At 46.8% G+C, this 27,785-nt stretch overlaps 1 protein-coding gene across 1 annotated transcript; it reads left to right on the top strand.

The window, feature by feature from the left end:
- The first annotated feature begins 467 nt into the window (after positions 1-467).
- On the top strand, positions 468-27,785 carry LOC144153057 (peptidyl-tRNA hydrolase 2, mitochondrial-like). Its single transcript, XM_077684695.1, has 3 exons — positions 468-742; positions 4,402-4,569; positions 27,450-27,785. The coding sequence occupies exons 1-3, from the start codon at positions 575-577 to the stop codon at positions 27,642-27,644; spliced, it is 531 nt and encodes a 176-aa protein (XP_077540821.1). The 5' UTR covers positions 468-574; the 3' UTR covers positions 27,645-27,785.

Raw genomic sequence — 27,785 nt, 5'->3', positions numbered from 1 at the left:
GCACACATACGTCTCAATCTGTAGAGAGTTTTTGCTCGCGTAGGAATAAAGGAAACTGCACACCTTGTAGCGTTCAACGCTGATTTCCCCTGGCAAAGCACTTTGCTGTGCCATAGTCGATATTTCCTCATGAAGCTTTTGCCTTAGCTGCCAATATAGAGTTTTATAGTGAGAGTCTTTCCTTCTCTATTTTATGAGAATATAAGTCAGACTTCAACCCAGTTAGAGTTAACTAGAAGTTTGCTTGATTTTGTACAGCGCCCGTGTGCGCGGAACTGCCCGAAATCGAAACCGAAAGCAAAACATCTACCAAGTAATTGTACGCCTGTATGCCTAATGCCTTCATAAATAAATATGCTAGCGTATTTTTTGCTCTAGTACCAACTTCTCGTTACTACTATAATTCTGGGTGATTTGTTTTTGAAAGAGCGTTGTTTTCTTCGAAGCATTCGGCATCCGTATCTGAATCAGTATCACGTCCACTATGGCGGCCCCCATGTTGGCGGCGTCAGCGACCTTAGTTCATGCCTTCGCGCTATTTTAGCTCGTGTTGTGGCGAGGTCAAGCGATCAGCATGCAAGCTTTAAGTGCTGCCTTGACAGCGAATAGCATGACACTTCTTTTGGGCCTGGGCTCCGGCCTAGGCCTCGGCTGGTTGCTGGGCGCCAAGTACGGACTCCGCAGCGGCCTGGCGAGACTGCTGGGCCGCGCCGGTGGAGCCATGCTTTTTGACTCCGGAAAGGTACGAGTTGGCCAGAGGTACAGTCACGATCAATTTGAAGGTGATCGCGGGAGCATCGCCCGGTGGGCCTTTCAAGCTGCATTGCGGACGATTTTGTGTACTTCAAAGATAAATGTAGCACTGCCTTCCCCTCGAAGTCTCTAGCATGATACAACTATGGGACAACCCGCAACATAGCGCTGCTGCGTGTTTCTTCGCCACCCGAGCGATCACATTTAAAGTGATCATGACTGTATCCCTCATGTATTCTACGCCGACTGAACGCGAGTAAAGTGAATACGCGCCCGTGTTTAATGTTGGGCAGAATTGCATCATTCTAAACAGATTTATCATTCCACGTCAACTGTAGGCAGATGGTCCGCTCTTTGCCGTGGGCTCGCCTAAGTGGATTCAATCGCTGGTTCGTAACCAGTTTTCATTCAACTCTACTAGAATGGGAATACCCAAGCTGGCTCGGTCTGTTCCATTGCTCGAGAATCGGACGTCTGGGTCCTGCCTTCCCTCACGGGTCCGCCGTACGCTGTAGTAGAACGAGAAGGATGAAAGGGGAGCTGTTGTGCTCGCCCTTTGTGTTATTCCGGGTTTTCAAGCAGGCTTCCTATTTTATCTTTCAAAATCCTTCGAAGAACTGTCGCTACATGTGATTTTTGTCAGTGTATACGCCGTCAGCAACTGACACACGCGTGAGAACATAAAAAAAAATGCCTCGTAACAGACAGTGAAGGATTACTGCGTACGGGAGGCAGGTTTCCGCTTTTTTTTTCGGATACCCACTTTCCGACAGTTTCGGCCCGCAACTATTTTGCCAGCTTCTGGCGCCGTGAAGAAAAACACAAACCGTGCAAGAAAAACTCACACGATATTTATTTCTTCTCTTGCATTCTGCTTGAAACTCCTTTACCAATATTTGAGCAGCGTGTAAAACTGCTCGAAGCATTCTCCAGGGTGCAGGCCAGGGTTGTTACTGCAGGTCTCGCAGAAAATTAGTTTCCCCCCTGCCTCCTTTTATTTTTTTTCTATCGCCACAAAGAGCACAGTCCTTGCTGCTGTGGCGTGAAAGCTTGTAGATAAAATGGCTTGTCCCAAATAGCCTTTCCTCGCACTCCATATGTGCAGACGGGCCCCGATTTTTGGCTCAGGCCGTCAGATCACCCACCAGCTGTTGGATAAGGTTGCGGTGGTACTGCAGGCTTCCCTGCTCTTTCTCGCCATGATTATGCAGCTGTGTGTGCCTACAAATAAAACTATCAACAATGGAAACCTCTAGATGCCAGAGAAAAAAGCTTTCGCCACCATTTAATTGTCTTTCGACAAAATGCGCAGCTCACAGAGTAATGATCCGCATGGTGCTGTCTCCACCGCCATAATGGTCTTTGTCGCTTGCTTCTGTCGGATCACTGTCATCACTAAGTGATGGAGGCATGCAACTCTCTTCCACACTGAAGTCATCATTGCTTTCGCTTAGTACACCACCATAGAACGCACGCAATGAGATAGCGGCCATGCTTCTCAGCGAACAACACGCACGTGAAAGGGCTCTTGAAACCAGAAAGCCCGTGCTGAAGATTGTCTGGCACGCTAGTGACGAAAGAAGACAACCTCAACAAACAAAGTTCACTTATCCCTCAAGAGATGGCGCATCATGTAAACATGGAATACGGGCACATCGCAGTGAGAAAAAGCACGAAATTTAACCTTGAACACCCAAGTCAGGTATACCTGACAGCGGACCGCTATGGCCATGTTGTGTTCCCTGCCAGACAACAGAACGCAAATGGTTAAGGGTGGGGCTCTGTTGCTAGGGCTTGTGTTCCCAGTATTCTGGCCCGGACAAATGGCTGAGCCTATTAATTAAGCCGGAGTCTACGAAATTGCTACTCGAACCTGGTTTTGTCAAAAGTTTGTAAAATTCAAAACTTACCGTTTATGCTCTGCATGTAATTTTACTCACTCATATCGAAAGGTTTGATTAGTGGTCCAACTTAAAATATTAGCGGGAAATTTCAGGCAAACAGCTTCCTTTAGTGGTTTTTATGTCATACGAAACGGATAAACTGAGCTCTTCTTATTAGGATCAGCCTATCTTGCCTACAGTAGTTAAACTATGAGGATTGAAGGTAAATTTAGAAAAACATTACTCAATTCACTTGCAGGCACAAGTGCTCCCAGTTCAAAAAAGTGTTCTTTCACCCTCTCACCTACACTTCATCTATCCCTCTTCTTGTAGCTTACCACATCTTCTTTTGCGCACCATTTTCATGTTCATCAATATGGCCTCTTTGTAATTTCATTCCAGCTGTATATGTTCAACAGTAACTGTTCTTAATAAAGGAGTGGGGACACCAAAGTTCGATTTCTTAAAGCTTGACATGGTTCGCTTCATGAAGATGCAACATGCTTCCCTTCAGTTATAAGCGTCTTGTGCCGTTTAAAGTTTTAAATCGATATTATTTTCAGAGTATTGAGAGGCCAGGAGACGGCACAACTCAGCTGTGATGTCAAACTATCTTATCAAGGCACGTGACATAGCAGCTTCGAGCCGGTTTAACGTGGACTATCCTGAAGTAGGAATGAAGCCAAAATACTAGGCATCAGTGTTGGCGAACTCATCCTTCAAGGATTTATTTCAATGAGAAAAGCAGTGTGATTTTTGCCTGCTGCTTCCCCACGAAGTTGGTCACTGCACGGCACTTCAAAGAAGCGAGGTCACTCACCCACGTATTCACAATGTAACTTTAGTATCACTTTTGCTTTCGACACTTTTAAGTGCCTTGACTCATTTCAAGAACCAAACTTATGCTGAAAGTACGTCTGCGCGAACTTGATGCTCTTTGCCGCACTCAAAATTGCTAACAGGATGCTGGCTGGGATACCCTACTGGGCGGTGACGCTCTTCTTTTTTGCAGGTGGACACGTATATTTAAAATTGCGAGCTTGTCTTGGAAAGACAAAATTTTTCGTTTTCTGGCAGGAGAAAGCATCGTCGACGAACCGACACCACAGATAGCAGTGGAGACGCACGACTACACGCCGACTACATGCCGCGCTCCCTCCTCGAATTTTTGAAGGTCCGAGATCCTTTGTCTGTAGATAGACGGTGTTAAATGTAAAAAGAAAAAAAACCCACGAAGTGTGAGAGAAAAAAATATTGTTTCAGTCGTTGCAACACTGGGCATCAAAGGGTTAGGTGACAGACGTTAAAGCGGCCATGAAGAAAAAATACAACTAACCAACACTGAACTCAAATGTAAAAAGGCACGGCAGTTTTCGGTGCGGGTAAAATGAATTAAATTAGTGCATTTTACCAGCTGATTTTTCAGAAAAAGTTCAAAAACGATGGCTCATCAGTGTAGCCAATTTGTTACATCAATGTTAACCGCTGCAACGCCTTCATTGCATAGAGGTCGCAAAAGCATGGGTTGCAATGGGGCTCGCAATGGGGAATAGAAAAACTTCATTAAATCGAAGAATTCGTTACATTGAGGTTCATTACATCCATTTTGAACTGTAGCTAAAAACTGATCTCACGTGCAACTGTGCATGCTAACCTCTTCGATTGGCTGGTCTGTGACTCTGGCAGCAGGCTACCCTGTGTGTGCCCTGTTTGTCCACTGGAATGCACCAGTGGTGCCTTCACACTGGCTTTGTTGTTGGTGCAGGAGCAGGGCGGCGAGTACAAGCTGGTGCTGGTGGTGCGGAGCGACATCAAGATGGAGAAGGGCAAGGCGGCCGCCCAGTGTGCCCACGCTGCCGTGCTGGCATACAAGCAGGCCCAGAGGGACGCGCCCAAGGCACTCGAGCGGTGGGAGCGCCAGGGGCAGAGAAAGGTGCGTGCATCCACTGCCCAGACGACGCACCTCGCTTAGCAAACACAAACACTGCCACCTCCCTGGTTGAGTTGGTGGTTCACTCGCGAAAGTGGAGCGTGCAGAAGAAGGCGACAGGCTGGCAGCATACACTCCTGGCACTAAAGATGGAGGCTGGCCCATTCTTGGCTGGACTCTGATTAGCGCTTTGATGCCCAAAACTTCATTATTTTCCTTAAGCGTGTGAGAAGTTTTTTCTCACTTAAAGGAGCCATGAAGAGAAAACAAAAGTTTGTTTTATTCGAAAGATTAGGTGTTTCATAGTACCCCAAGCGCTTTCCCGGAAGCAAATGATGCTTTATTCACTGAGAAATAAGGCAATTTAAGCCAAAATTTTAAATCTCCCGCTAAAATTGAACATTCCGTGACGTGTACAATGGCGTCATAGAGCTGGTCCATGAAACAGTTACTTAGTATGTCGACTCCATATAGCACCCACACGCGGGAGTCGATCGAGACGGCGGCCATTTTAAAAATACTAGTAAAACCTAGTGCACCCGCAGCCCTAGTCATGGAATCGCCTGATCCGGAGAACAAAACTCTCACCGAGGAGCTCGGGCTTGCATTTAACAACCTCACACCACAAAAACGCTCAATGCTTCTAAGTGCACGAGCGGCAAGAGTTGTGGGATACGCGGTGGACAGGAAAGCGACCATTCCGCGATAGCCACAACAGACGAACGCCCAGCCGTCGGCACCGCTGCCTCGTCAGCCCCGTCGCGACGGACGAATATAGACTGGTACGTATGTGCCGTATTTTGATTACGGTTAATAATAGTTCAATTTCAGTAGCAGTATCACTTATGCCAGTTGGCCGGTGTCGTGTATGGAAAGCCGTTCGCGCGAGCGCTCTGCTTCGACCAGAAAGATACGAGCGTCAATGCGCGGTGTTTACGGCTAGTGTGGACTGATGGGCGAGTTGGTATTTCGACATTCTTGTATTACAGCGCACTACAAACAGGACACAGGGAAGGACGCACTGTGGAAGCGCTGTGTCTGCGTCCTTCCCTGTGTCCAAGAGTGTTTACGGCATTTTTTTCCCCAAGGTCAGAGCGATTTGACGAAGTCGGCGACGAGCGCCAGCATGTCCCAGGAGTGAGCTAACGTAAGGGTCCCTGCCGTAACTGAACAAACTGAAGTTTTCAGTGGTTGTAAACTGGAAACGAGCTCGTAACGACAGCAGCAAGCCAACACCATTCGAAACTCACGCGACGACTGGCACTATCTCGTCGCTTCTTGCTGTTCCTTACTCCCCTCGTTTCTATTTTTACCTTTGCTGGTTGGCGATATGACGGCCAACCTCCTGTGAAGGGATTACGATACGAAGCAAGGTCGCGGCTGTGCGTGCTTGAACGGTTCGTTGGCCCCGAAGAGCCTCGAACCCGAAAATTCGTCTGCGCGACGGCGAGATGTCGAGCTCGGCCGGCGCTAGTTTCGTCAGTTTCGTACGCATTGGCGCACACGCTTGCGAGTTCGTTCGGACCTTCAACCGTTTACTCCACCGTTCTTTGTCATAAAAAGAATGTGCAGTATGTTTCACGGGCATTCAGCTCGCTATGCAAGCTGTAAGCCCTGCCTAACATGCGTTTGCTTTTGCCGGCCTCCGCCAATCGCAGAGCATTCCCAAGTGACATCACAGGTTCTGTTGCGGAAAATGAGCTGGTGGGTTGCATGGTCATTTCCTTTTTTCCTAATTATGTAGCTTATTTGAGCGAAGTTTGCGTTATAAGTGGTGTCGTTATGGTTCTAACGAGGCAATCTTTCGAATGAACCAAACTTGTGTTTTCTCTTCATGGCTCCTTTAAAGGGACTTTCAACATCAGAAATATGAATTCAGAAAAAAATTTGGTTCATTAGGACGGACACTAGGACACACTGGACACTGGCTGCCCATCAGTTGAACGAGAGAGCTACCTTGGTCACCATGATCTATGGTTCAAGTGAAGACAGTAACGTAAAGTTTGTATTGCTGTCATTTGTAATAACAACGAAATCACACAATTTCGGTTACGTGTCACTAGCCCATTGAGCCACCTGGGCTCGATGCGAGTTCACACGTGCCAACAATATTTTTTTAGCACACGGAAGTACGTGCTGCCCTCTCTTCTTTAATTTTTGAAGGTCCGAGATCGTTTGTCAGTAGATAGCCGGCGTTAAATGTCAAAAAAACCACGAAGTGCGAGAGAAAAAATATTGTTTGAGTTGTTGCAACACTGGGCATCAAAGGGTTAGGTGACAGACGTTAAAGCGGCCATGAAGAAAAAATACAACTGTGATCAGTTTGGAATAACTAGCCTTTGGTAACCCCCTCAGCTCCATCCCAGCCACTTCAAGACTTAAAAAATTGAGAAGCTTTCAAATTTCACATCATCGTGATATAATATGGGCAGGAGTGATGTGGTCATATCTCGGCAAAGTTGGCGCGGCTCACTCAAACTCACTCACACATTTTTTTTCGAATCACCACTCACTCAAACTCAGACTCATTGCTGAGCAGCACATCTGTGCTCAATCAAACTCAAACTCAAACTCACAGTGAGCGCAAAACTCAGAACTCACTTGGACTCAAAACTCAAAATGTACTCAGAACTCAAAATGTACTCAAACTCAAAATGTAATCAAAACTCAAAATGTACTCAGAACTCAAAATGGACTCAAAACTCAAAATGGACTCAAAACTCAAAATGGACTCAGTACTCAAAATGTACTCCAACTCAAAGTGTACTCAAAACTCAAAATGTACTCAGTACTCAAAGTGTACTAAAACTAAAAATGTACTCAGTACTCAAAACATACTCCAACTCAAAGTGTACTCAAAACTCAAAATGTACTCATAACTCAAAAATGGACTCAGAACTCACTCGGTCTCAGGCGTACTCAAACTCATTCGGGCTCAAACTCACTCAAGCCCAAACTGACCATGCCACACTAGCCTCGTGCTCACTCAAACTCACTCGTGAGTTTGAGTCCAAATGAGTCTGAGTGAGTGGACTCATGAGTGAGTCCGCCGACCTCTGGATATGATACAAGCCTGCATCAAAAAAACATTGTTAGCAGTGTGTTCACTGCACGTGTATTCACTGTATAACACTGCATCAGTGTGCTCATTCCAGTGATTAGATTGAGCAGAACTGAAGGTCCCACTGCAATCGCCCATACGTGCTACTTGGCGGCGACTGGTCTGTGGCTGTCCATGGCCCAAGCAAGATTCTGTCGCGTCATAGAGAAATCACCAGGAGGTCGCGGGGCAGTAGCCGCAGGCTCATATGTTGTCTTTAATATTTTTATTTGTTTGAAGCTTGCAACAAAATCATTGTCATTGTTTTATTGGGACACAGAAGTTTTTTAAACGAACAAAACTTTTATTTTGTCTTTGTGGCTTCTTTAGCTTCATAACTTACTTTGCTACTTAGTGGATTAATTCGGTTGGGAATCATGATGTTGGAAAAATCTCTTCCAACCCTGGCATATGCAAATCCAGGGTTGGTAACTGGAGTTTTATGGAAGAAGACATGTATGTAGTGGGAAATCTGCATTCTTAGGTAGTAAGGTGATGCACTATCGAAATTTTTCCAGATTACGGGCTCACCCAACAGAGGTCTGTCTGGCTGGGGAGCACTGTGCAACAAAAGCAATAGTATCCCCAACCAAAAAGTATCAAATTAAGGAATCAATGTTTTCGATCGATAAATCAGCTTTTTTTTTCGAGGCATGATTGCCTTACAGGCATTTGGGGAAGGCGATCACCAACCAAGCACCTTGCATCAGTGCACAGTGCATGAGCTCTTGCCAAGAAAATGGGCATTGTTTTTAGTGTTTGTTGGCTGTGCCGACACTCAAGGAACGGTCTTCTTTGGAATATGAGATTGAGGGCGGGAATATGGAAGTTAATTCTAGAGCTGTCCCTGCGCTGGACAGTGAGGGTACAGTGCCTAGAATAGGAAAGTGTGATTAGTGGCATGCAGCGCCTGCGAGGCGCTTTGAAGCCGCCGATAGGGATCTGCGAGGGGGGGGCGCGCGATCGTTTACACGTAGCCTGGCGAGGCGCGCACGGATTCTCTGCTATGCGATTGCTGCTTTGACCAGAGAGAAGTACCGCTGTTTCTGGTGCCGTAGCAAGTTTAAAGGTGCATTAGTGCCGCAAAAGCAGAATCACAGTTTTGTGCCGGGCCGCTCTACGATGTTCAAGTCCTGCAAAAAGAAACGGTCGTTTGTTTTGCGTTCCGAAGGACACGTGTCTGCACTGGCGCAGTGGCAACGAGCAATACTTCATACTGAAAAGCGGCTCAAGGAAAACACCGCTTTGTGCGAGCTACACTTCAATGAGAGGCACATTTCCCGGCACATTGAACACACCGTGAAAGTAGAAGCTGTCTCAATCTACAGGGACAGGCCTCCGTTGCTCCCGAAAGCCGAACCCACGCAATTTCCTAATCTTCCAAAGCGCCAGCCAAAACAACTTCCCCGAACAGGAAGTGTGAAGCGAGAAGAGCACCGCGGCCCCACTCAGCAATAAAATGGATAATGACTCCCCTGTGAGTGCAGAGTTTGCAGAACCCCCAGCTCCTTTTCTGTCGAGAACTGGACCCTACCTTCGGTAGCGTGGGGGAAACCACACGCTGAGTGTTTCGCCCTTCACAGCGGCTTACAGCGTGCGCCGCACTGTGCAGAATAAAGATGAAGTCCGTACACGTACTCTTCCAGACATTAAATGCACTTACGAAGCATCTGACATACTAAAAGAAATCTGCCACTCGCCGTCCATGAATATCAATTCTTTTTGGTCACCTAGCTACACTTTTACACGAAGGCATTGAAAAAGGAGAAGGCCTATGCCTTTTTGGGAAAGAAAGATGCACTTAAAGCTCAGTTGCCTTACGTAACAGGACAATCGAACGCTGAAGAAGCTTTCTGCAAGGCAATCCGACAAAAAAGGCTTGGATTTGTTCACACGAAAGAAAAAAAAGAACTAGCAGCGAAAGGCAAGGTCCATTGAGCAAAGAAAGATGATGGCTTAGAGCCTTTGTAATTTTGAATAAATTACAAGAAATTCACTAGAACTGGGCAGTTTTTGTTTATTTGTAATGAGCACATCGAAAATAAAATGCATGTTTACCAATTACCAGTCACAAATTCCCTGATTTGCTTTTGTCAGAGCCAGACGGCAATGTTCGGCTCTCAAAGCACGCCCAATCGGTTGTAAGCTTCGATTGTAGTAGTTCTTAAGGGATTACAACATTCATCTATAAACACCCATCTGAAGAACTGTACAATTTTTCAGTGGAACGCCCGTGGCTTGCGTTCGAAACTTGCCGACTTTCGGGAACTATTACGTTTATACCAATTTCAATTTGTTGTTATATCTGAATCTCGCGTTGGAGATCCATTTTTGAAGAATTATTATATTCTTCATTTGCAACGTTTAAATGGTGTTAGCCGGCTGTTCATAGGTTTTCGCAATGATGTACCTGCTGCAGCAGTGGCCGTCCCACCTCATCAAACCGAAGAGTACGTCTGTGCGAGGACTGTAATTGGCACTCAACCATTCACATTAATTGCTGCCTACCTAGAGCCAGGGACTGCGTTCGATGCTTCCAGGCATGAAAGTATCATCACCAGCACTCCTCCACCACACCTAATCTGCGGCAGTTTCAATGCACACAACGAAATTTGGGGGAGCACACAATCAAATTCCCGTGGAGCAAGACTCGCTGAGCTGATGATGAAATATTGTATAGAGCCACTGAATGACGGCAGTGTTACGTTCCTGAAAAACGCAGCTATCAGCAGCTGCATTGATATATCGTTTGTATGTATCAAGCCATTTCGTACGAAAATTTGCTTGGACAACTGATTTAGAAACGCGAGGGAGCGATCACTATCCCGTTCTCATATCCTCTCACAATGCGGCTGTGCGTCGAGGTGGAAAGAGGATCAAACTCACGGACTGGGAAGCCTACACAGCCCGTGTAAATATCAGAATTACGGCGGCAACTGGAGATAACGACCTGATTCCGACCATGACCAACTGCCTTCAGGAGTGCTCCCGATCCACGGTTGAGCGTCTCAACCTGAAGCCAGACCAAGAGTATGGAAGGTTACGAGCCCTTCGCAGGCGTGCGGAACGTAAGGCACGACACACAAAGAAATCAGAAGATGTTCGAGAGGCTCGCAGAATGCAGAGGCAGGTAAGAGGCGACTTGGGAAAGCTGAGCAGACAGCGATGGCGGGACTTCTGCTCAAAACTGGACGTTCGCAAGCCTCTATCGCGAATTTGGCGCGTCGTTAAGGGAAGTCGCAACGACATTCAGCAGCTGCACCCATTCCGCGCGCTATCATTGCACGACGACATTTCACTGAAAGAGGTGGCTGAAGAGTATTGTAGGTTACTGTCTACAAGATCAGTACCGCCAACGCGCCCCACAGGTGCCCCCTCCAAAGTCCTGCCTGCGGCTTGCCCTGCCATGGACCTTCCTTTTTCCATATACGAACTCAACGCCGCAATTTCTTGTGCGAACAAACGTTCTTCACGGGGTCAAGACGAAATAACTTACGAGGCCATTTCTCACCTGTCCCATCACTCTCGATTGCGTCTCCTAGAATACTATAATTCAATCTGGCTCTGTGGCTCAGTACCTCCCCAATGGAAATTAGCTAAGCTAGTGGCCATCCTAAAACCCGGTAAACCACCAACGACTTATGACTCTTTCCGACCAATAGCTTTGCTAAGCTGTGTCGGCAAAATTATGGAGAAAATGATATTCAGAAGAATGGCCTGGTACCTCGAGAGCAAAAACCTTTATCCGCCTCAGATGAACGACTTTCCCGAAAATATGCTCTGAGCAGCCATTGACAATGTGATTGCTCTAGTTTCATCTCTGGAAAAAGAAAAATAAATTTTTAGACATTAAATCGGCATTTGATTCAGTTTTTCATGATGCCATTCTGACATCCCTTGCTGCTCTTGGGTTTGGTGGAAGACTTTACGTTTGGATTTCAAGTTACCTGCAAGGGCGACAACTTTTCATGTCCACGCCGGACGGCCCAACTTCCTACTATACTATAGAAAAAGGAGTACCTCAAGAAGGCATCTTGAGTCCTCTGCTATTTAACCTTACTCTTATCCACCTAAAGCGAGTACTCCCACCTGATGTCCACGTCACACTTTATGTGGATGATATCTGCATCTGGAGTGCGTCGCGATCGTGTCGTACCACGCAGCAAAGGCTGCAGAAAGCTCTCGCAAAAATATCTGCGTACCTTTCACCGAGAGGACTCCACCTATCTTCTGAGAAAAGTGTCGCCATTGCTTTCACTCATAAGCACATGAAACGATATCCACTGGTTCTCGGTGGCTGCACCCTGCAATATGTGCGAACCCACAGTATCCTCGGAATTTTAATAGACCAGAATCTTTCCTGGGGTCCTGAAGTGAAGAAACTCTGTACAAAAATCACCGCCATCTCAAAAATCCTGGGGTATCTCGCCGGCAGTCACTGGGGCAGTGACTGTCGCTCTATAGTACCGCTTTGCAAAGCCTATGTTGACGGTCTATTGCATTACAGCCTCCCTGTCCTCCAGAAGCTCCCGCCCACAAGCAGAAAGCAGCTAGATGTGGCCAGAAACAACTGCCTCCGCATCTGCCTCTGCCTCCCGAAAGGGTCGTCGTGCCTAGGTACGATCACTGAATCTGGCTCTCTGCCTCTGGACGTGATTCGACTCCAGGAGACTGTGCGAATACATCTGCGACATCGGCTGCACGCCAAGAGCCGTATACTAACACGCATGGTTGAAGATGGTAATTCGAGTTTCGGGCAAACACTCAGGACATTAAATACTTTTGTTCCCTCCCAGGCACCAAAAGCAATGCCGTCTAATTTTCCACCCTGGACCCTTTCGCCCCTACATATCAGATGCAGCATCCCCGGAATCGACTCCAAAAAGAGCATGCCCCAAAGCGTACTCCTACAATTAACACTTCACTATATCAGCTGGCTATACTCTGACGCAAACCACATCTTCACAGATGGCTCCTGCACACCTGAGCGCAGTTCCTCCGGAATATTTATTCCCTCTACTGGCCAGACGTTCTCCTATCGCCTCAAGCGTGTGACATCATCGATGACCGCCGAGCTTCAAGCCATCAAGGAAGCTATGCGCTACATTTACGCCAGCAGCCAAAGCAATGGACTGTTTTCACAGACTCGAAGGCGGCTCTCCAAAGCTTGCAACGCAGCCACTGCTTCACCCTACATGAACATGCCTCTCGCGACATCACATACCTGCACCACCTTGGCAACGACGCTGGACACCGTATAACGTTTCAGTGGCTTCCCGGTCACAGTGATGTTTTAGGAAATGAGAAGGCAGATGAAGCTGCTCACAGGGGCCTGGAAATGCGCAATGTGAGGAAGATTTTTTTTCACTAAGCGTGATGCCACAACTATGGCGAAGGCGCTCGTTTCAATGGAACGGAGCCGCCTCTGGTCCCTTCCAGATCACCACCATGCCTTCCTACGCTACATAGACCCTGAGCTCAGGATGAGGCTGCCAGAGGTACTTCCGCGCCGATTAGAGACATTATATCACCGACTTCGTCTCAACGCAGCGCTTACGAAGGCATACCTTTTTCGACTTGGTGTCACCACAAACCCTTACTGCGACAACTGCGGGTCACCGGAAACCGTGAAGCATTTGCTGCTGGAATGCTCTGCATACATACAAGCAAGATGCAGTCTTGCGCAGAAACTAGAGCGCCCCAGCCCAGGACCAATGACCTTGAAAGTACTTCTTGGTCCATGGCCATCTCCGCCAGCTCAACGCAAAGTACTGGAGGCGCTGTTCGACTATCTGGACGGGAATGGCGTCACTGCAGCGATTTAGAGTTTAGCAGACAGACTTTGTAATCTCACTACTCACAAACTGAGTGTCATTTTCTTGTTATTTTTCTGTCTTCTTTTATTTCTTCTCTTTCTTCCTCTTTCTTCTGCCCTGTAATCTATGGGGCCTTTTCTTTCCCCCTTCCCCCGCCGAGTAGCATGTCGGTGTCGCAATTCCGGCAAACATCTCGGCCTTCTTTTCTAATAAAGAGCCTTCTCTCTCTCTTGTATCTCAATTTGTAAGATCATGAAAAGCAGCTATCAAAGGGCCTTTCTCGATGTCGTGGTGCGCGCGAATACATTCATACCGCATATTCCGCTGCCGTCGCAGCGAAGGTGTAAGCGTGTGACAGCGTCATCTGGAATTTCCTCCAGCAGCGTCACGTGGGAGTAGGCACGGTCATGACACTTTCCTACTCTAGCCACTGTAGTGAGGTTACCTTCTTTGTCTGCTGCTTTTAGGCGTTGTTCTTGTGCTTCTCAATTTACTGTCCAAAGTGTGTCGTCTTGTTTCTGAAACCGGCGTAGTGCATGGGGCCGTGAGAAGGATGCCTGGTGCTTTCCCGTCACCTCGTGTTCATTACACCCAGGGAACAGGCATCGTAGCATACACGTGAAGGGTTGTATGTAACTCTTTTAAAGGGGTTTAGCCGTGTCATGTTTTTGAAGTATGTGCGAAACAGCACTCTGTTTTAAAGGGGTCTCAGTAGGTCTCTCTCTCTTTTTTTTTTTTGTTAAATTTTTGCCGTCTAAGCTGTGTGTTACAGGTATTGTGCTAGCAGACAGCTTCCGAATAGCTTTTCTTTTGAACATTCTAAAGTAAAGCTACCCAAAAGGCTTCATCCAGCATGCTGCTCTTCACAGCAGCTATAAAAGAAAGTGGTGTTGTATTATTGAAGGGCACAGGCTTCGGTATTATTGCAAATAGATTTGTCTACTTGCTTGTTCTTCTGAAGTGAATGCACTGGTGTTCAAACTGCGACTGCTTTAGGGCTCTTGAAAGGGTTCCAGAGCACCGTTTGTTGTCGCCATGGAGCCAAATCTTATGCCATCTGCACTGCCACGAATTTGTTTATTTTATTGCAGAGTGCAGCGTTATTGCACTTTTGTAAAGAGTGCACTTTTCTGTCCTTCTCTCCTGACCTCTTTGTAGTGCTGCAAAAGGTAGAGCCACTTTCGTTTGAAATGGCACAGGCCCGATCTTGCATACTTGTACATTTGGACACATTCTGGTTAAAAAATATTCTGGTTCAATGTGTGCCCTTCAGCTGTGCAAATACACAAAATTCCAAAAATGAGCCATATATTTCTTGGCACTTGCTTCAAAAATTTGGTGATCTGAGTTTTCAACATTCAGTAGAGACGCACTATCTAATCTGGGATGTGATGAAATACGAATTGTAAAAACTGACTGTGAGAATAATTTAGAATACGAATATTTCTGCTTTAGTGTGAGTAGTGCTTCTAAAACATAGCTACAAAAGCAATAACTTGTGAGGACTTAGCACATCTAGTGTTCATGTGTTAGCGATTGATAGGAAGTTGGTGCAAAAATTAAAAATAAAATAAAAGATCAAGACAAGCTAGGAAAGCAGTGGAATGGAAACTCGGCATGCACTGCCACGAAGAAGCGTGGGTTGGTCAGCGTGCTGCGAACACAGGAAGTATATGTGACCGGCTACTCTCCCTGCAATCATTGAAAACAGGCTAGGCGTGCTGGTGGTTGTTATGACCTTACTGCAAGCATTGCCGGCCTAATAATAACTTTTTATTAACTTGAAAGCCTAAGGTGTCTCATCGAACACAAAAAGTGACCACCGTAGTAGTTGCTTTCGGCGATAACACGAATAGCACTGTAAAGAGAAAACAAATTCGGTTCATGTGGGATTTAAAGCCTGGTCACCAGAGCAGCCACCAGGTGCTCTAACCACATTTCCAACCCGGAACTTTTTAAGTGCAGAGCACTCTTGGGGCTCACCTTGTTGCTGTTGCTCGCTGTAACGCTCCATGTTAAGTGACTGCCGAAATCAGGCAGCGCAGCGAGGTTACGGACCCAAGTAGAGTCCGGCATACCAACGTAAGGGCGTCCTGCAGAGGCTTCAAAAACCAAGCGGTTTAAATATTCATAAGAATTCGAAACTCATGAAATGCTGGCGCTTGTCATACATCTCCTCGTTGTTTAGCGCAAAGAAAACTGCAGGTACATTTGAGGCAAAATATACGTAATTAACCGGCAGCACCCGCGTTCCTTTAGGTAGGAACGCTGATTGGGTTGATTTTAACGATAGTAAGTGAAAAAAAGTGGCAGTGCACCGCTGGCACGTGTGGGAGGAAAAGCAAGCACAAAAAATCTCAACTCCCGCTGGTGCAGTTTCAGGCAGGGGGCGCGAGCACCACGAGGGCGGGAAATTTGAATCACATTGGGTGGTAGCAGTGAGTGGATAACGGCACCACAGCCCAATAGGGTGAATCACTGCTCTGCACTTGCGACAGCTTTCACGTTGAGTGGAACGGCTTTAATTTTTTAGAATGAAACACGAATCAGCCTGATGCATGCGTCGTGACAGTTCCGGGTGGCGGCACGTGCGTAGAATAGGTACACGCAGAGGAGAGCTCTGACTGGGGAAGTTCCCGTGTGAGCTGTTGCCAGTCTGCCTGTCAGAGTAAGTAGCGTCAAAAATGAAGCAGAGGAACAAAGATGCAAGCACAGTGCAGCAGTCAAGAAGTGTTTGGATTGCCAAGCTTTCGCTTTGCAACAGCATGAGCAGATGGTGCCTGAGGAATTTTTCTGCATTCATACCACTGTATTGACCGGAAGCTACTTTTCAGCTCGTAAATTTTGCACAAGTAGATTTCCGCTTGAACTAACATAGGCCAGAGTTGGCACGTGGTAGGCTTTCTTGCACAGCATCGACGCCGCCCAACAAAGCCGACCCAGAGGGGCAAGCTTTGCGGCGAAGGTTGAAAGCTCTCAAGCAGTGCGGCAGATCCAACTGTTATTGCTTGGTTATTTGTAATTTTTTAATATTCGAAGCCGTTGACTACTTCGAACGATAAAACTTCACTGAAAATCTAACCAAAAACTATTCGTGAAGTATTTGAAGTTTCGTATGTCTGTCTGCACCATTCTAACGTTTAGTTAGTTATGGCCGGTGGTTGTTTGGGCGATCTCAAATTGCTCAGGATTGCTTGGGTGATAGAGGATTTGTTAGTTGGAGGTTTAGTAGCTAAGTTCATTGCCTATGAAAAGCACCCCAGTGTCACTTGCCAAAAGTATTCAGTTCTTTTAGGAGTGAAGGTGCACTCATTTGCGTATGGTCACGCTTAAAATTTCAGGCCTCATTTATGCAAAGCAGTGGGAGTCACATTGGCATTAGTCTTCTAGTGGCATCAAAAGATGCCTGCAGTTGCAAGAAAAAAAATTAAGTTGGACTGAGTAAAAGCAAATGTGTAGGTATACTGCAGAAAAGGCCTACCAAGCATATCAAGCAACTACTTATCAAAATGAAAATGCTTTCAAGAATTTTTGGTTTAGTTTGCAAGCCACACAACGTTACCCCACTGTCAGGCAGCTGTGGGGGGACTGGCATTGCCATTTTCAGTGTTCACGGAGAATGGCCTTAGTGGCTGAGAGCTGTAAGTGTTGTAGTGGTGTCCTTCACGAACACCAGGTGGGGAGAGGGTGACGACATCTTTGAAATTAATGGAAACGGCAGCTGGATGGTGAGTTGGTCGAGTTGGTATTGAGGCATGGTTTCGAAACAGCGCGGTATAACAAAAACACACCAGAAAGAACCGGATAGGAGAAATGCTGCGTCCTGTCAGGGCTTGTCCTGTCGGACCCGCCACGGTGGCTCAGTGGCTAAGATGTGCTGCTGAGCATGAGGACGTGGGTTCTATTCCTGGCTGCAGCAGACACTTTTCTGATGGAGGCGAAAAGCAAAAATGCTCGTGTGTGCACGATTTGGGCGCACATTAAAGATCCCAGTGCTCCCACTCCTGCGCCAAATGCGCCAATTTGTGCAAAATGAGGTATCCTGCGCCATCCTGATAAAAAAAAACATGGCTTTGCAAGTAAGTGCGCCAAAAGTGCACCAAAATTTGTGTCCCGCAAATTGCTTGTGGCCTGCTTCACCGTGGTTTCTAGACATGTATGACTAATTCGGCTTGATAACTCGAACTCCCTAGCACCCGTTGTCCCGTTTGCCGCGGCCTACTGGTGCAGTTTGTGCACCGGAGAAGCGAATTCGGTTGGCGCCATCGCTTTACCGGCAATAGTGTTTTCGTCTAGCAAGTCATTGCAGCGGTGGCGCACCACGGTTGAAAACTTTCCTGCTCACTGTAGTTTCCGATGGTTCCTGCTATAAACAACAGATAGTTTTAGGTGGCGTTTGTTGCTGGCCCTCTCCACTCCGAGAGCCAGCTGGAGCGCCGTTTCGCGGCATGCGTGACGCGCTCGGCTGCAAGCTCCCACTTCGCCTGTCCGACTCGCTGAGTGGACTGTCGCAAGTGGAGCGGGTCGTGAAAAATGGCCAGTCTCTCTAATAAAAAATCTAAGGTGGAAATGCGCACGATGACTGATATCAAGCGCCTGCATCGAATAAAATGAAAAGTAAAACACGATGGCTTGCCTCAACAGTTCATAAACCGGAAAAGAGGTGCAAGATACGCATTGTTTTTCTGCACACCGGTTTGTCGAAGGCTTTCAGTAATCATTAGTTTTAGTTTAGCATAGCGGCTACCAAAGGCTCATGCTACGACGGTGGGTTGCCGGGACCCAACTGTGCAGGCGCGCGCGGGGAGGGTGAGGAGGTTGTTCCTCAGCGGAGCCAACACGCGGGCATGGCAAATGCTGGCCCGCGGAAGTAATCCACCCTACCGGAACGAATTTGCACCTGCCAAGTCGGGCCCCGCCACTCGCCGCCATAGCGTCAGCAGATGCTAAAACCCGCTGTGCTAAAACTCTTTATTATCTTGCATGGTGCCTTTATCTGCACCAGAAAGGAACTAAATGCCTTGCAAATTATGTTTTGTTCCAATTTTGCTATTGGGTGGGGTGTACTCAGGGGATTTATTTGCATCAAACTTGTGGCGACATTGCGGCTCTTTCGAAATGCGGGAAAAAAGAAATCCCATTGCTTGATTCCAGGGATGCCAGACCAGGCTATAAATAGCCAAATTGGGCTAATTGCTCTTGTGGTGGGCAGGAACATTTTTTTTCATTGGCTATTTGGCTATTTTTGGGCTATTGGGAGAGCAGATTGTGAAAGCTAGTTTTAATGCATGTTCGAGCCTGCCAACTAGGAAGCATTTTCAGTGACTCCGTGGAAAAGTCTTCCCCTAGCAAGGACAACAAGACCATTATTCTTCAGCAGTGCGGTTCATTTCTGATCGCATGTGTGCGCACCACCTTGAAGCGCCTTCCATCCGATCTGACACTGTTAGGCAGGCGACCTCTACGTCAATTCCTGGACAATACCAGTCAATTTTCAGTGTTGAGAAATGCTTTGGACACATCTAGCAGTTCATGTCTAGTTGCTCCAAAACTGGCATTTAGGTGCTCCAAATTGCTCCAACATTAATAATTTTCTGATACAAAATTGCTCCAAATCACCGTTCGTCAGTGGCACCAGTGAGATCCGTAGGCAGTCAAAATTAATCCGGAGCGCTCCACTACGGCGTGCCTCATCGCCTGCGTTGCGTCGGTGCATTAAACCCTACAATCAATCAATCAATCAATCAATTGTCCTGCCTGGTTTTTTTCTCTGTGCTCTTGTTATGCCACACTGTTTCTAAATTATGTCGCAATAATTGAAACTCGTTATTTTATGCGCCTGTTCTGCATCACTTCACAGTAAAGCATTTTGAATGCGTACTTGACTAAGCAGCAACTGCGCTTAAAATGCACCCCTATGTTGACTCCCGAACCAGCACCCTGACTGGTTAGACTCTGTAAGCTGTTTTTTCTGTGTTTTTTTATTTTGCACATGGCTCGAAGCCAATTTTAAATTGAATATTTTTTACTGCCGTCAGTTCTAAGAGGTCGACAAACAGTAGCTCAGCCGCTCTGCATTGTCATAGCGGCCTATTTAGGCGTGGGGCATCGAAGATTCCAAACAGTCATGCCCGAAATTATCTGCCCGTTTCTTCTCAGGAATATGTATATTCGTGGGGAAAGGAACCATGGACAGCAGAAGTAACAACACAAAGTCAGCATTTTGGTTGTGGCACCTCTGGTCTCCTTGAAACCCAGCTGTCACCCTCTGGACAGTTTCAGACTTGTAAATGCAGTGGGACTAATCTTGACTGAGCGGGTGAAGAAGTGGGGCATAGGTGATTGTGAAAGGCCAATTTGGATGCTTTTGAAGTCAATGACAAGGCTGGCATCTTGCTTGTACCAAAACAAACAAACAAACAAACAAAAAAAACACATGCACTAGCCCCCCCTATTCCACTACTTGCTGCCAGGCCCTAAATGGCCAAAACTGAAAGTGATGCTATGACTGGCCCTGCTGCAATTTGTATTTGTAATTGGCAACAGGGGACCAGTTTTAATCTCTTTGTAGTTTGTGGCACAGCAGACAAAAAACAAAAAATGCAAGTTTGGTGTCGGTATTTTTAGCGCAGTTCTAACGTGGATAGCAGGATTTAAGGCACCATGTAAAACTAAAACAGCTTAAGGCACAGTGGAAAACTATGCTCTGCCAAGACTTGGTCAAAAAAAAAGGATGTAATGTAGTAAGTTAAAAAGTTTATTTAAGGAAGAGAACAAATCAATATATCCACTGCCATAGCTCTATGTGTAAGGCATTGGGCGGTTGAGACTAAGGACATGGGTTCAATTCCTGGCTGCTGCAGCTTTTTTTGTGGTGGTTGGGTACAGCGACTTTTTTTAAAACAAACAAGCACTCTCAGGATTTTGGGGCATAGCTGCGACATTGTGTTTTTTGTTGTCAGCAGTCTTTGTCTTATTATGGTCGGTACCCTGCTCCAATAAATATGAAACAATTAGTAGCCAAGATGTTCTTGTTGTTGCTGTTCACTATTTAGCCCTGTTTAGGCTGTTTTTTTTTTATCATTATGTCGATATTATGTAGGGTAAGACATGTTGGTATAGTCTTCGTTGTTGCCGTTTTGAATGTGATAACGTTCTGTAGCACTTGTTGCTTGTTCTAGTGCACGGAGTGCGTGGCTGTTGGCTATCAGTGACTGCGTTTTATACCCAGTTTGTTTTCTCTTGCTGAGGAGTGCTCTGGATAAAAGAGCTGCGTAGCATAAATAGTAGTGCTAGGTAGTTCGATTCGCTGACTGATAGGTGAGGGCAGCACTATTTTGCCACTACTAATCTGTTTCTCTATTTGAACACTAGTCTGTACATGTGGCCATGAGCACGACCTTTGGCATGGTTTTTGCCATATTGGTGTCATTTTGGATTCGGCTTTGTTATCGAGGCTTTTTATATTTTTTACGTGTGCATACTAAAGGCAGCAACATTAATACTCTTGGTAATCTGAAGTTATAATACCTTCCATGTATTTGTATGGTGGAAAAGACTTCTCTTTCTGAGGTTGACAGTTTTTGAACTTAACGAAATGTAAGATTCGTAATGAATCCAGGGTACTAAATTTCGAGTGTAGAAGAGAGCGAGGAATGAGCAAAGAGCAGCAGTTGTAACTTTTATCAGTGCAGTCTTGTACATATTTTCATTGCGTGAGTCGGTCGACAGAGCTACCAAAGAACAGGGAGTGAGAGAGTGCTTGGCTATGGCAGCGTTAGCCATGCACCGCTGCTGATTTCGTTTGGGAAATGTCAAGTGGAAGCACGGCTTGCCACCTACCTCTGCCAACACACCTGTTGCATGTTGCCACGACAGGTCGCTTGACTCCCACCACCGCTTTTATGTGTTGTAAAATGGGGTGTGCGGCCAGCACAGGTGGCAAATGAGGGGAGGACGACGGGATGGCTGTGACGGCAACAAAATGTCCACACTGGGGGGCAACAGAAGGAGGGACAGGAAGCCAGTGCCGCTTCTGAAGCGAACAAACGTGGCCAATGAGGTGGTTGGAACACAAAGAATTGTTGGCACAGTGTGTGAAACACCATCTTTTGGGCTTCTAAAGCCGGAGTGAGGTGTGCGCATTAGGTCGAGGGACTAGATGCTCATGCATTCTTAAGGCTGCACCGACGGAGCTGACAAAAAAGAAAATCCCGGGCCATCTTGACCAATGTGATACCTGGGGAGCTGCGAAGCATGCAGTGTAGTATAAGTGCATTCTTGACGCCTTGTCGTTTTTGCCAATGCAAATGACACCATTGGGGGGTACAGGTATGCAGCTTTGCTGTAAAAGTCTCTTGTCTTTGAAGCACGAAGCTTTCTACCGCGTGGCGTAAACAAGTTTCCCAAAGTTTTTTTAGTACGCGTTACGAAGTGCTCCAGTGCGAGACCTAAAGGATTGTGCCAGTGTTTTTTAGTACGTGTTAAGTTCTAGTGCGAAGCGTAAACGAGTCTCCTGATGTTTTAGTCCCTTGACTACAGGAGACAACCATTACGATGATGACGACAGGAGACATCAACAGCCCGAGCCCCTAAGGGGCTTCGTGCCTAAAATTTCGTAATGTTCTTATCTGTTCGTCTCAATGACCAAAGTGTGCTTGGAGGGCCTGTGTAACTATCTCGTATGGCATGCATGAATTGGAGTATGCAGTGGTGGCCTGGGGGCTCGTGTCTAATCACAGCGCGGCAGACGAGACAAGCAGGACAATCACCCCAGGACGAGTGCTGGCTCTCAACTAAATTTACTAAAAACCCTTCACCCACATTTATACCTATGGCAAACCATGCCGCTCGTGGCAAAGTTGTATACGAACCCAGAAAAGGAAACAAGAATTATCTGTTATTATCCAGAAGCTGAACTTCTTTATCAGTAAGTGCCACTGAAGGGTGACTTACACGCTTTTCGTCCCTCTTAATACTAATACAATAGGCTTCAACTACATATCTCTCAATGTAACTGCTTTGGGCGCTTGGTAACAACATCAGTTTTTTCAGATATCGGTTGGCAATTGTATGTTCCACAATGTGAGAGCAAATGCGATCGCGGACGTTTGTTCATGGAGAGCACATGCTCCCGCAGTGTGTCATTGGCATACCTACCAGTCTTCCCTTTGCACCGCACTGTAGTAGAACTTTGTACACAATGCCAGTTTGGCAGTCCACATATCGTTGCAAATGCTTCGAGCCACACCCCGATTTGGCTACATTTTCAGTCAATGTAGCCTTTCTGTGTACAACCAGAGTCCTTCAATGCTTTACTGGTCACAAAACTTCGGCGCTCGTTTCATATAGGGACCGCGGGCGCCACTACAGGCGCCACCGCCGCACGAAGAGCATCCAGCCGCCGCGCGTGCGGCGTATAGGCCAGCTCTTGGCGTGCAAACACTCGCTGCTTTTGATTTCTGCGCGCTGATTAAGTGTGCTTTTTTTCGTAGTAGTTAGCGATGAATAGTCCAGTCATTGTGTGTATCACCTGCCGTTAATGGGGTTTTATTTTCCCAATTAAATTACCGTAGACTTCGGCCGCGAACAGCTTCTGCGTCCTCTGGCACAAGCGCGCGGCGACGTCGTGTTTACGGATTTTTAAATCTATATTGCTTCTTTTCTTAAAGCAAAGTTGTAATTACCACATATACGGTAGCTGTGTAGTCACGGACTGCTGCGGGCCTATCGATAATACAATAAAAAAACTGAAAGAAACCAAGTACGCGCCGTGCAGACTACGCTATTAATGAATCCGTTGATTGCTCTGGAATGCACAGAACGCTAAAAGAGACAGCCCAATAGTATTGTCGTTTCGATGAGTGGGTACATACTTGCGAACATCTAAAAACGCTGCAGAAATGCGAAGGATCAAAACGCGAATAGATATATGTTGCACCGTGTGTATTTCCGCTTCCACGCTTTGCAATCCTTGCAAAAAAAGGAAGCTAAAAAGGGCAATAAAATTGATTTTATCACACGCAACAAAAAAATTTCAATATTACGAAGGGAGACAAAAGAGCGTGGTCCAGCGTACAAAAATTTATTTTTTGCGCTGCGATATGCAGCACACGGAGGAAACAGAAAAATTGCCACGTAGCCAAGAACAATGCAAATCTTTTCTGAACGAAGTTTATTAAAGCGACCTCCTGTTCTGCAAAAGACTAGAATAAAACACAAACGTCGAAGAAACAGTCTGCAGTGTGACGTGCACAGATGAACGTCGATAAAGTGAGTTGCGCGGCGTTTGCTATGCATGCATTACTCTCGGGACGTTATTAATTCCAGATCCATGGAAATAGGATTGAGAACATTGTCGAAGAAGCAAAAAACTCAAGTTTGCCACAAGGTGACACCCTGTCCATATCAAACAATATTGCCCGACGGGACGTACGACGAAAAGAGCAAACGGGCGCTTTGGTTGAAACGCCAGATAAGAAAACTGGAAGCGGCCACGCACTGTTACCAAACAAACAAAACGAACCCTAAGGGATAATTCGCGGAAATATGAAAAGTAAAAGCACAAGGACGTCCCAAAGCTTTTTTTACATGCCAGCCTGAGCGCAAGGTAATACATGTTTGCAAACCGGTAATGAAGCACCGCTACTACCTGAGTGATTGTACAATTCTAGGTCCGAGATGCTACCAAAAGGATGCACATTGCTTTTTCATTGTCACGCATAGTGCATTCCCACACACTGTCACTCACTTATAATCGAAGCTGAAATCTCCTGTTTCTTGCCTTGGAATGGCGCGCCTCCATTTCTCACGCAGCTTCCCGTCGCTCGGTAAACAGAACAAGGAAACATTTTCTGTTGTATCGTTGTACAAGGAACGACATCCGTGTACACAACACGTGTTCGGCGTCGTTGTTGCACTGCTTAGTCGCATCACAACAGCCCGAGGTGCACATTGCATTTTTTTCCCGCACAAAACAAACACAACTCGCCGCATCTCCGCCGTTCGAGCCAGCGCAACGCCGCCCGAGGAGTGACCTCAGTGAGATGGTGGCGCCACCGCACGCCGGCCAAACGCAGCATATGAAGCTCTCCCATTGAGTTACGGAGCAGTTTCGTGACCAGTAAAGCATTGAAGGACTCTGGTACAACTGTGCATGTTCCCTCCAGTTTACGCGGGGCGCAAAAGGGAGAGGCCACGGCCATACTGACTAGCAACATTCTTCAAACCGTGCGACATACAGTGCACATGGGAAGTGACGGCCAATCTTCACACACCTGATCAACTTATTGTCACAACTCCCGAGGGCTGCTCTAGGGGAACTGGCCATCTCTAGCCTCCTTTACTGACCCCTGAAGTCATCAGCAGTATGGTAGCAGGACTGGGTTAAGGCTGCATGCAACACAGCGAAACTCACTCCATTGTACCCCAATTTTGAATGCCCTGAACTCTAACTGAGGAGGTGTTTTGCCAGAGTGAAGCAAGTATAACCAGCACAAATGGCCTTCCTCAACTCTTAAACGCAGGTGGAGCAACTGCAGCTCCTGTTGTTTTTTGGAAGCTGAGCTGTAAACTTCAATCCGAAATTACTCTCATGGAACACTTTCAAAAGATCAATGGCGATGTGTGTGAATTCTTCAGACTTCACTAAGGTGAGGTAATCATCAATCTAATGAAAAATATTACTTGCCAGACCACGCAAGTTTCGCTCAATGGCACAATCAACCCTGCTAAGAAAATATCGCCAATTTGAAAAGTGGATGAGGCCGTTTGCTCAAGTAATGGCAATTGCTTTGCTGGTAACAGGGATGAGTGAAGCTTGCTTGCTTTGACGTCTGCTCCCACCACGGCAGTCAACGATTGGGGAACTCTTTCGCACAAAAAAAGCGAAAACAACTGAAAGATAATTAAAACCACCCACTTTGTTCTGAGTTTCTTTAAGCGACACTAAAGGGTGGAAACAAGTTGGCCTGTATTGATGGATCACATTGTCGAGAATCTAAGAACAGCATTCTCACAACCAGGAGATTTTAAATTAGGCAGAAAATGCCGGAAATGTGAAAACAGGCGACGGCGCTCCGTACGCTTTCGGGTACTACGGGTTTGTGACGTTACAATAACTCTGCACGGCGAGAGCTCATTGGGGGAGCATCTATAAATGTTTTCCTTAAATAAACACTTATAAATTGTTAAGAACGTGAAATAAATGTAAATCAAAACTTCCTGTGAGCTGACCTAATTTAAAAAACATAGACTGCAGCTCTTGTACATTACGATTCGAGACAGGCTGCTTTCCTAACGCTTCACAGTCGGCCATCATGCTTTCAGTTTCGTTTTAGAAAAGCATTGCTGCACAATTAGCGAAGTCAATAACCTACCACGGTGAATGCCCAAGCTTCTGCAAGCAACATCGTTGGCAGGAAGCGTGCCCGCGCATGGTTCGAAGCTTATCACCATGAATGGTTAGGGTACTTCCGGCGGTTATCCAAAAGATCCGAACTTGTGTTTTTACGTTCACTGCGAGCCGCTGTTCATAAATAATCTTTAAATTGCGCACGCGTAGCTCTACCTTTGTCATGTTTGGGCCGAGCGGAGCCTCGGCCACGAAAACTTTCGCGACTGATGCGGGAAGCAAGCGTGCGTTTCACGCCAGGGTGGCATGTCGCGTGAGAGAATATGAGATAAACGTGATCACTGGATGACGCAAGATGAAGGCTCGCACCTGAGCAATGCCTAGCCGGCAGCCATGGCTGCGCGGCGCTTGAAACGGTGATTTTCACTGCTTCGGCGGTTGGTGTGATGGGATCCAGGTGTCCGGTGTAGACGGGCACACCGGCCGCTGGAGCGGTGAAAAGCGTTGCTCGGTCGGTCGGTGGCAAGTATTAAAAGTGAAAGCCAGCAAACGTTCCCGGCAGTCGGCCATGACTTGGTGACGTGGCTTGGTGACTGTTGCCTAGCGACAACCATTTACGCTCTAGACCGCCCCGGCGCCTCGCTCCTATTTTGTGACGTGAATCTTACGTGAAGAAAAAATTAATGGGAAGCGGAAGAGAGAAATGCCAGCTTTCTTTACGGATTTCTCAGGAAGTGACGTATCGCTGCTCGTCGAACAAAAGCTGAGAGGGCTATGAAACGTATGATCTTTCAGTTAAAACAAAATTCCATTCAGCCTTTAGTGTCCCTTTACAATTGCTTTTCCCTTTTCTTTGTAGATGGCACAATCACTCATCTAATGAGTCAGAGTTTAAGTGCAGCATGACTAGGGGGTTCGCTTTTATTTGCAGCATTAGAAAGTTTGTGATGTTGATGCAGGGATGTTTGGAAGCAGAGCGTCTTGTCTAACGTACACTGACACTGCAGGCGAGAAGCACACGTATATAATTGTGCTCTGAGCTGCTGTACTTTCTATTCGAGTGGTTTGTAAGACAGGCTGTGCGATATTTCAGAAAACATGCGCACAAAAAAATCAATGCGTTGGACACAGAAAAATCCCGGGCCATCTTCACTGATGTGAAACCTGGGGAGGGGCAAAGCATGCAGTGTGTAAGTGTATCCTTGGCGCCTTTACATTTTTGCCAACGGAGATGAAACCTTTGGGGGGCAGAGGCATACAGCTTTGCTGTAAAACTGTCTTGTCTTTGAAGCACGAAGCTCTCTAGCGCGAGGCCTAAAAGAGTGTCACGGTGTTTCTTTAATACGTGTTACGAAGCGCTCTAGTGCGAGGCATAAATGAGTCCCCCGGTGTTTTGTTAGTACGTGTTATATTCTAGCATGAGTTTCGCGGTGTTTTAGTACCGTGACTACATGGGACGACGATTATGATGACAACGAAAGGAGATGCCAACAGCCCCAGCCAGCCCCTAAGGGGCTTTGCATCTAATAAGTTCTCGTGAATATGCAGTTGTCCAGACTAGTTTGTAAGGGCCACCTTGCGTTGTTGTTTTCTTGCCACGTTGTTTGTGCCGCAGGTGGTGCTTCGGGCATCGACCGAGCAGGAGATGCTGTCGCTGGCATCTGCTGCACGCGCCGCGGGCCTGGCCACCAGTCTCGTGCGTGATGCGGGCCGCACTCAGCTGGCACCCGGCACACGGACCGTTCTGGGCGTCGGACCAGCCCCCGAACAGCTCGTCGATGCCGTCACAGGACACCTCAAGCTCTACTGAGTGGCAGCCACCGTGTGTGCGCTTTTGAGGCCTCGCTGGCAGTCGTCACCCGAGCAGACGATAGAAGTGCGCTCCAGTGAACGTTGACTTCAACTTTGCGGAGTGCATTCACTTTGTCGTGGTGCTGGGAAGAAGGGATTG

This window comes from Haemaphysalis longicornis, unplaced genomic scaffold (assembly GCF_048455015.1).
Source record: "Haemaphysalis longicornis isolate Haplotype H1 unplaced genomic scaffold, Haemaphysalis longicornis Haplotype H1 scaffold_9, whole genome shotgun sequence".
Lineage (NCBI taxonomy): Eukaryota > Metazoa > Arthropoda > Arachnida > Ixodida > Ixodidae > Haemaphysalis > Haemaphysalis longicornis.
The sequence above is the reverse complement of the archived record's forward strand: the minus strand, read 5'-3'. Positions and strand labels throughout refer to the sequence as shown.

What these genes read in the sequence shown, in the direction of transcription:
- LOC144153057 (XM_077684695.1), top strand. Translation starts at nt 575, where the DNA reads ATGCAAGCTTTAAGTGCTGCCTTGACAGCGAATAGCATGACACTTCTT. An exon ending in TGCTTTTTGACTCCGGAAAG is followed by an intron (nt 743 to 4,401) that starts GTACGAGTTGGC and finishes TTGTTGGTGCAG; the next exon opens with GAGCAGGGCGGCGAGTACAA. An exon ending in AGCGCCAGGGGCAGAGAAAG is followed by an intron (nt 4,570 to 27,449) that starts GTGCGTGCATCC and finishes TTTGTGCCGCAG; the next exon opens with GTGGTGCTTCGGGCATCGAC.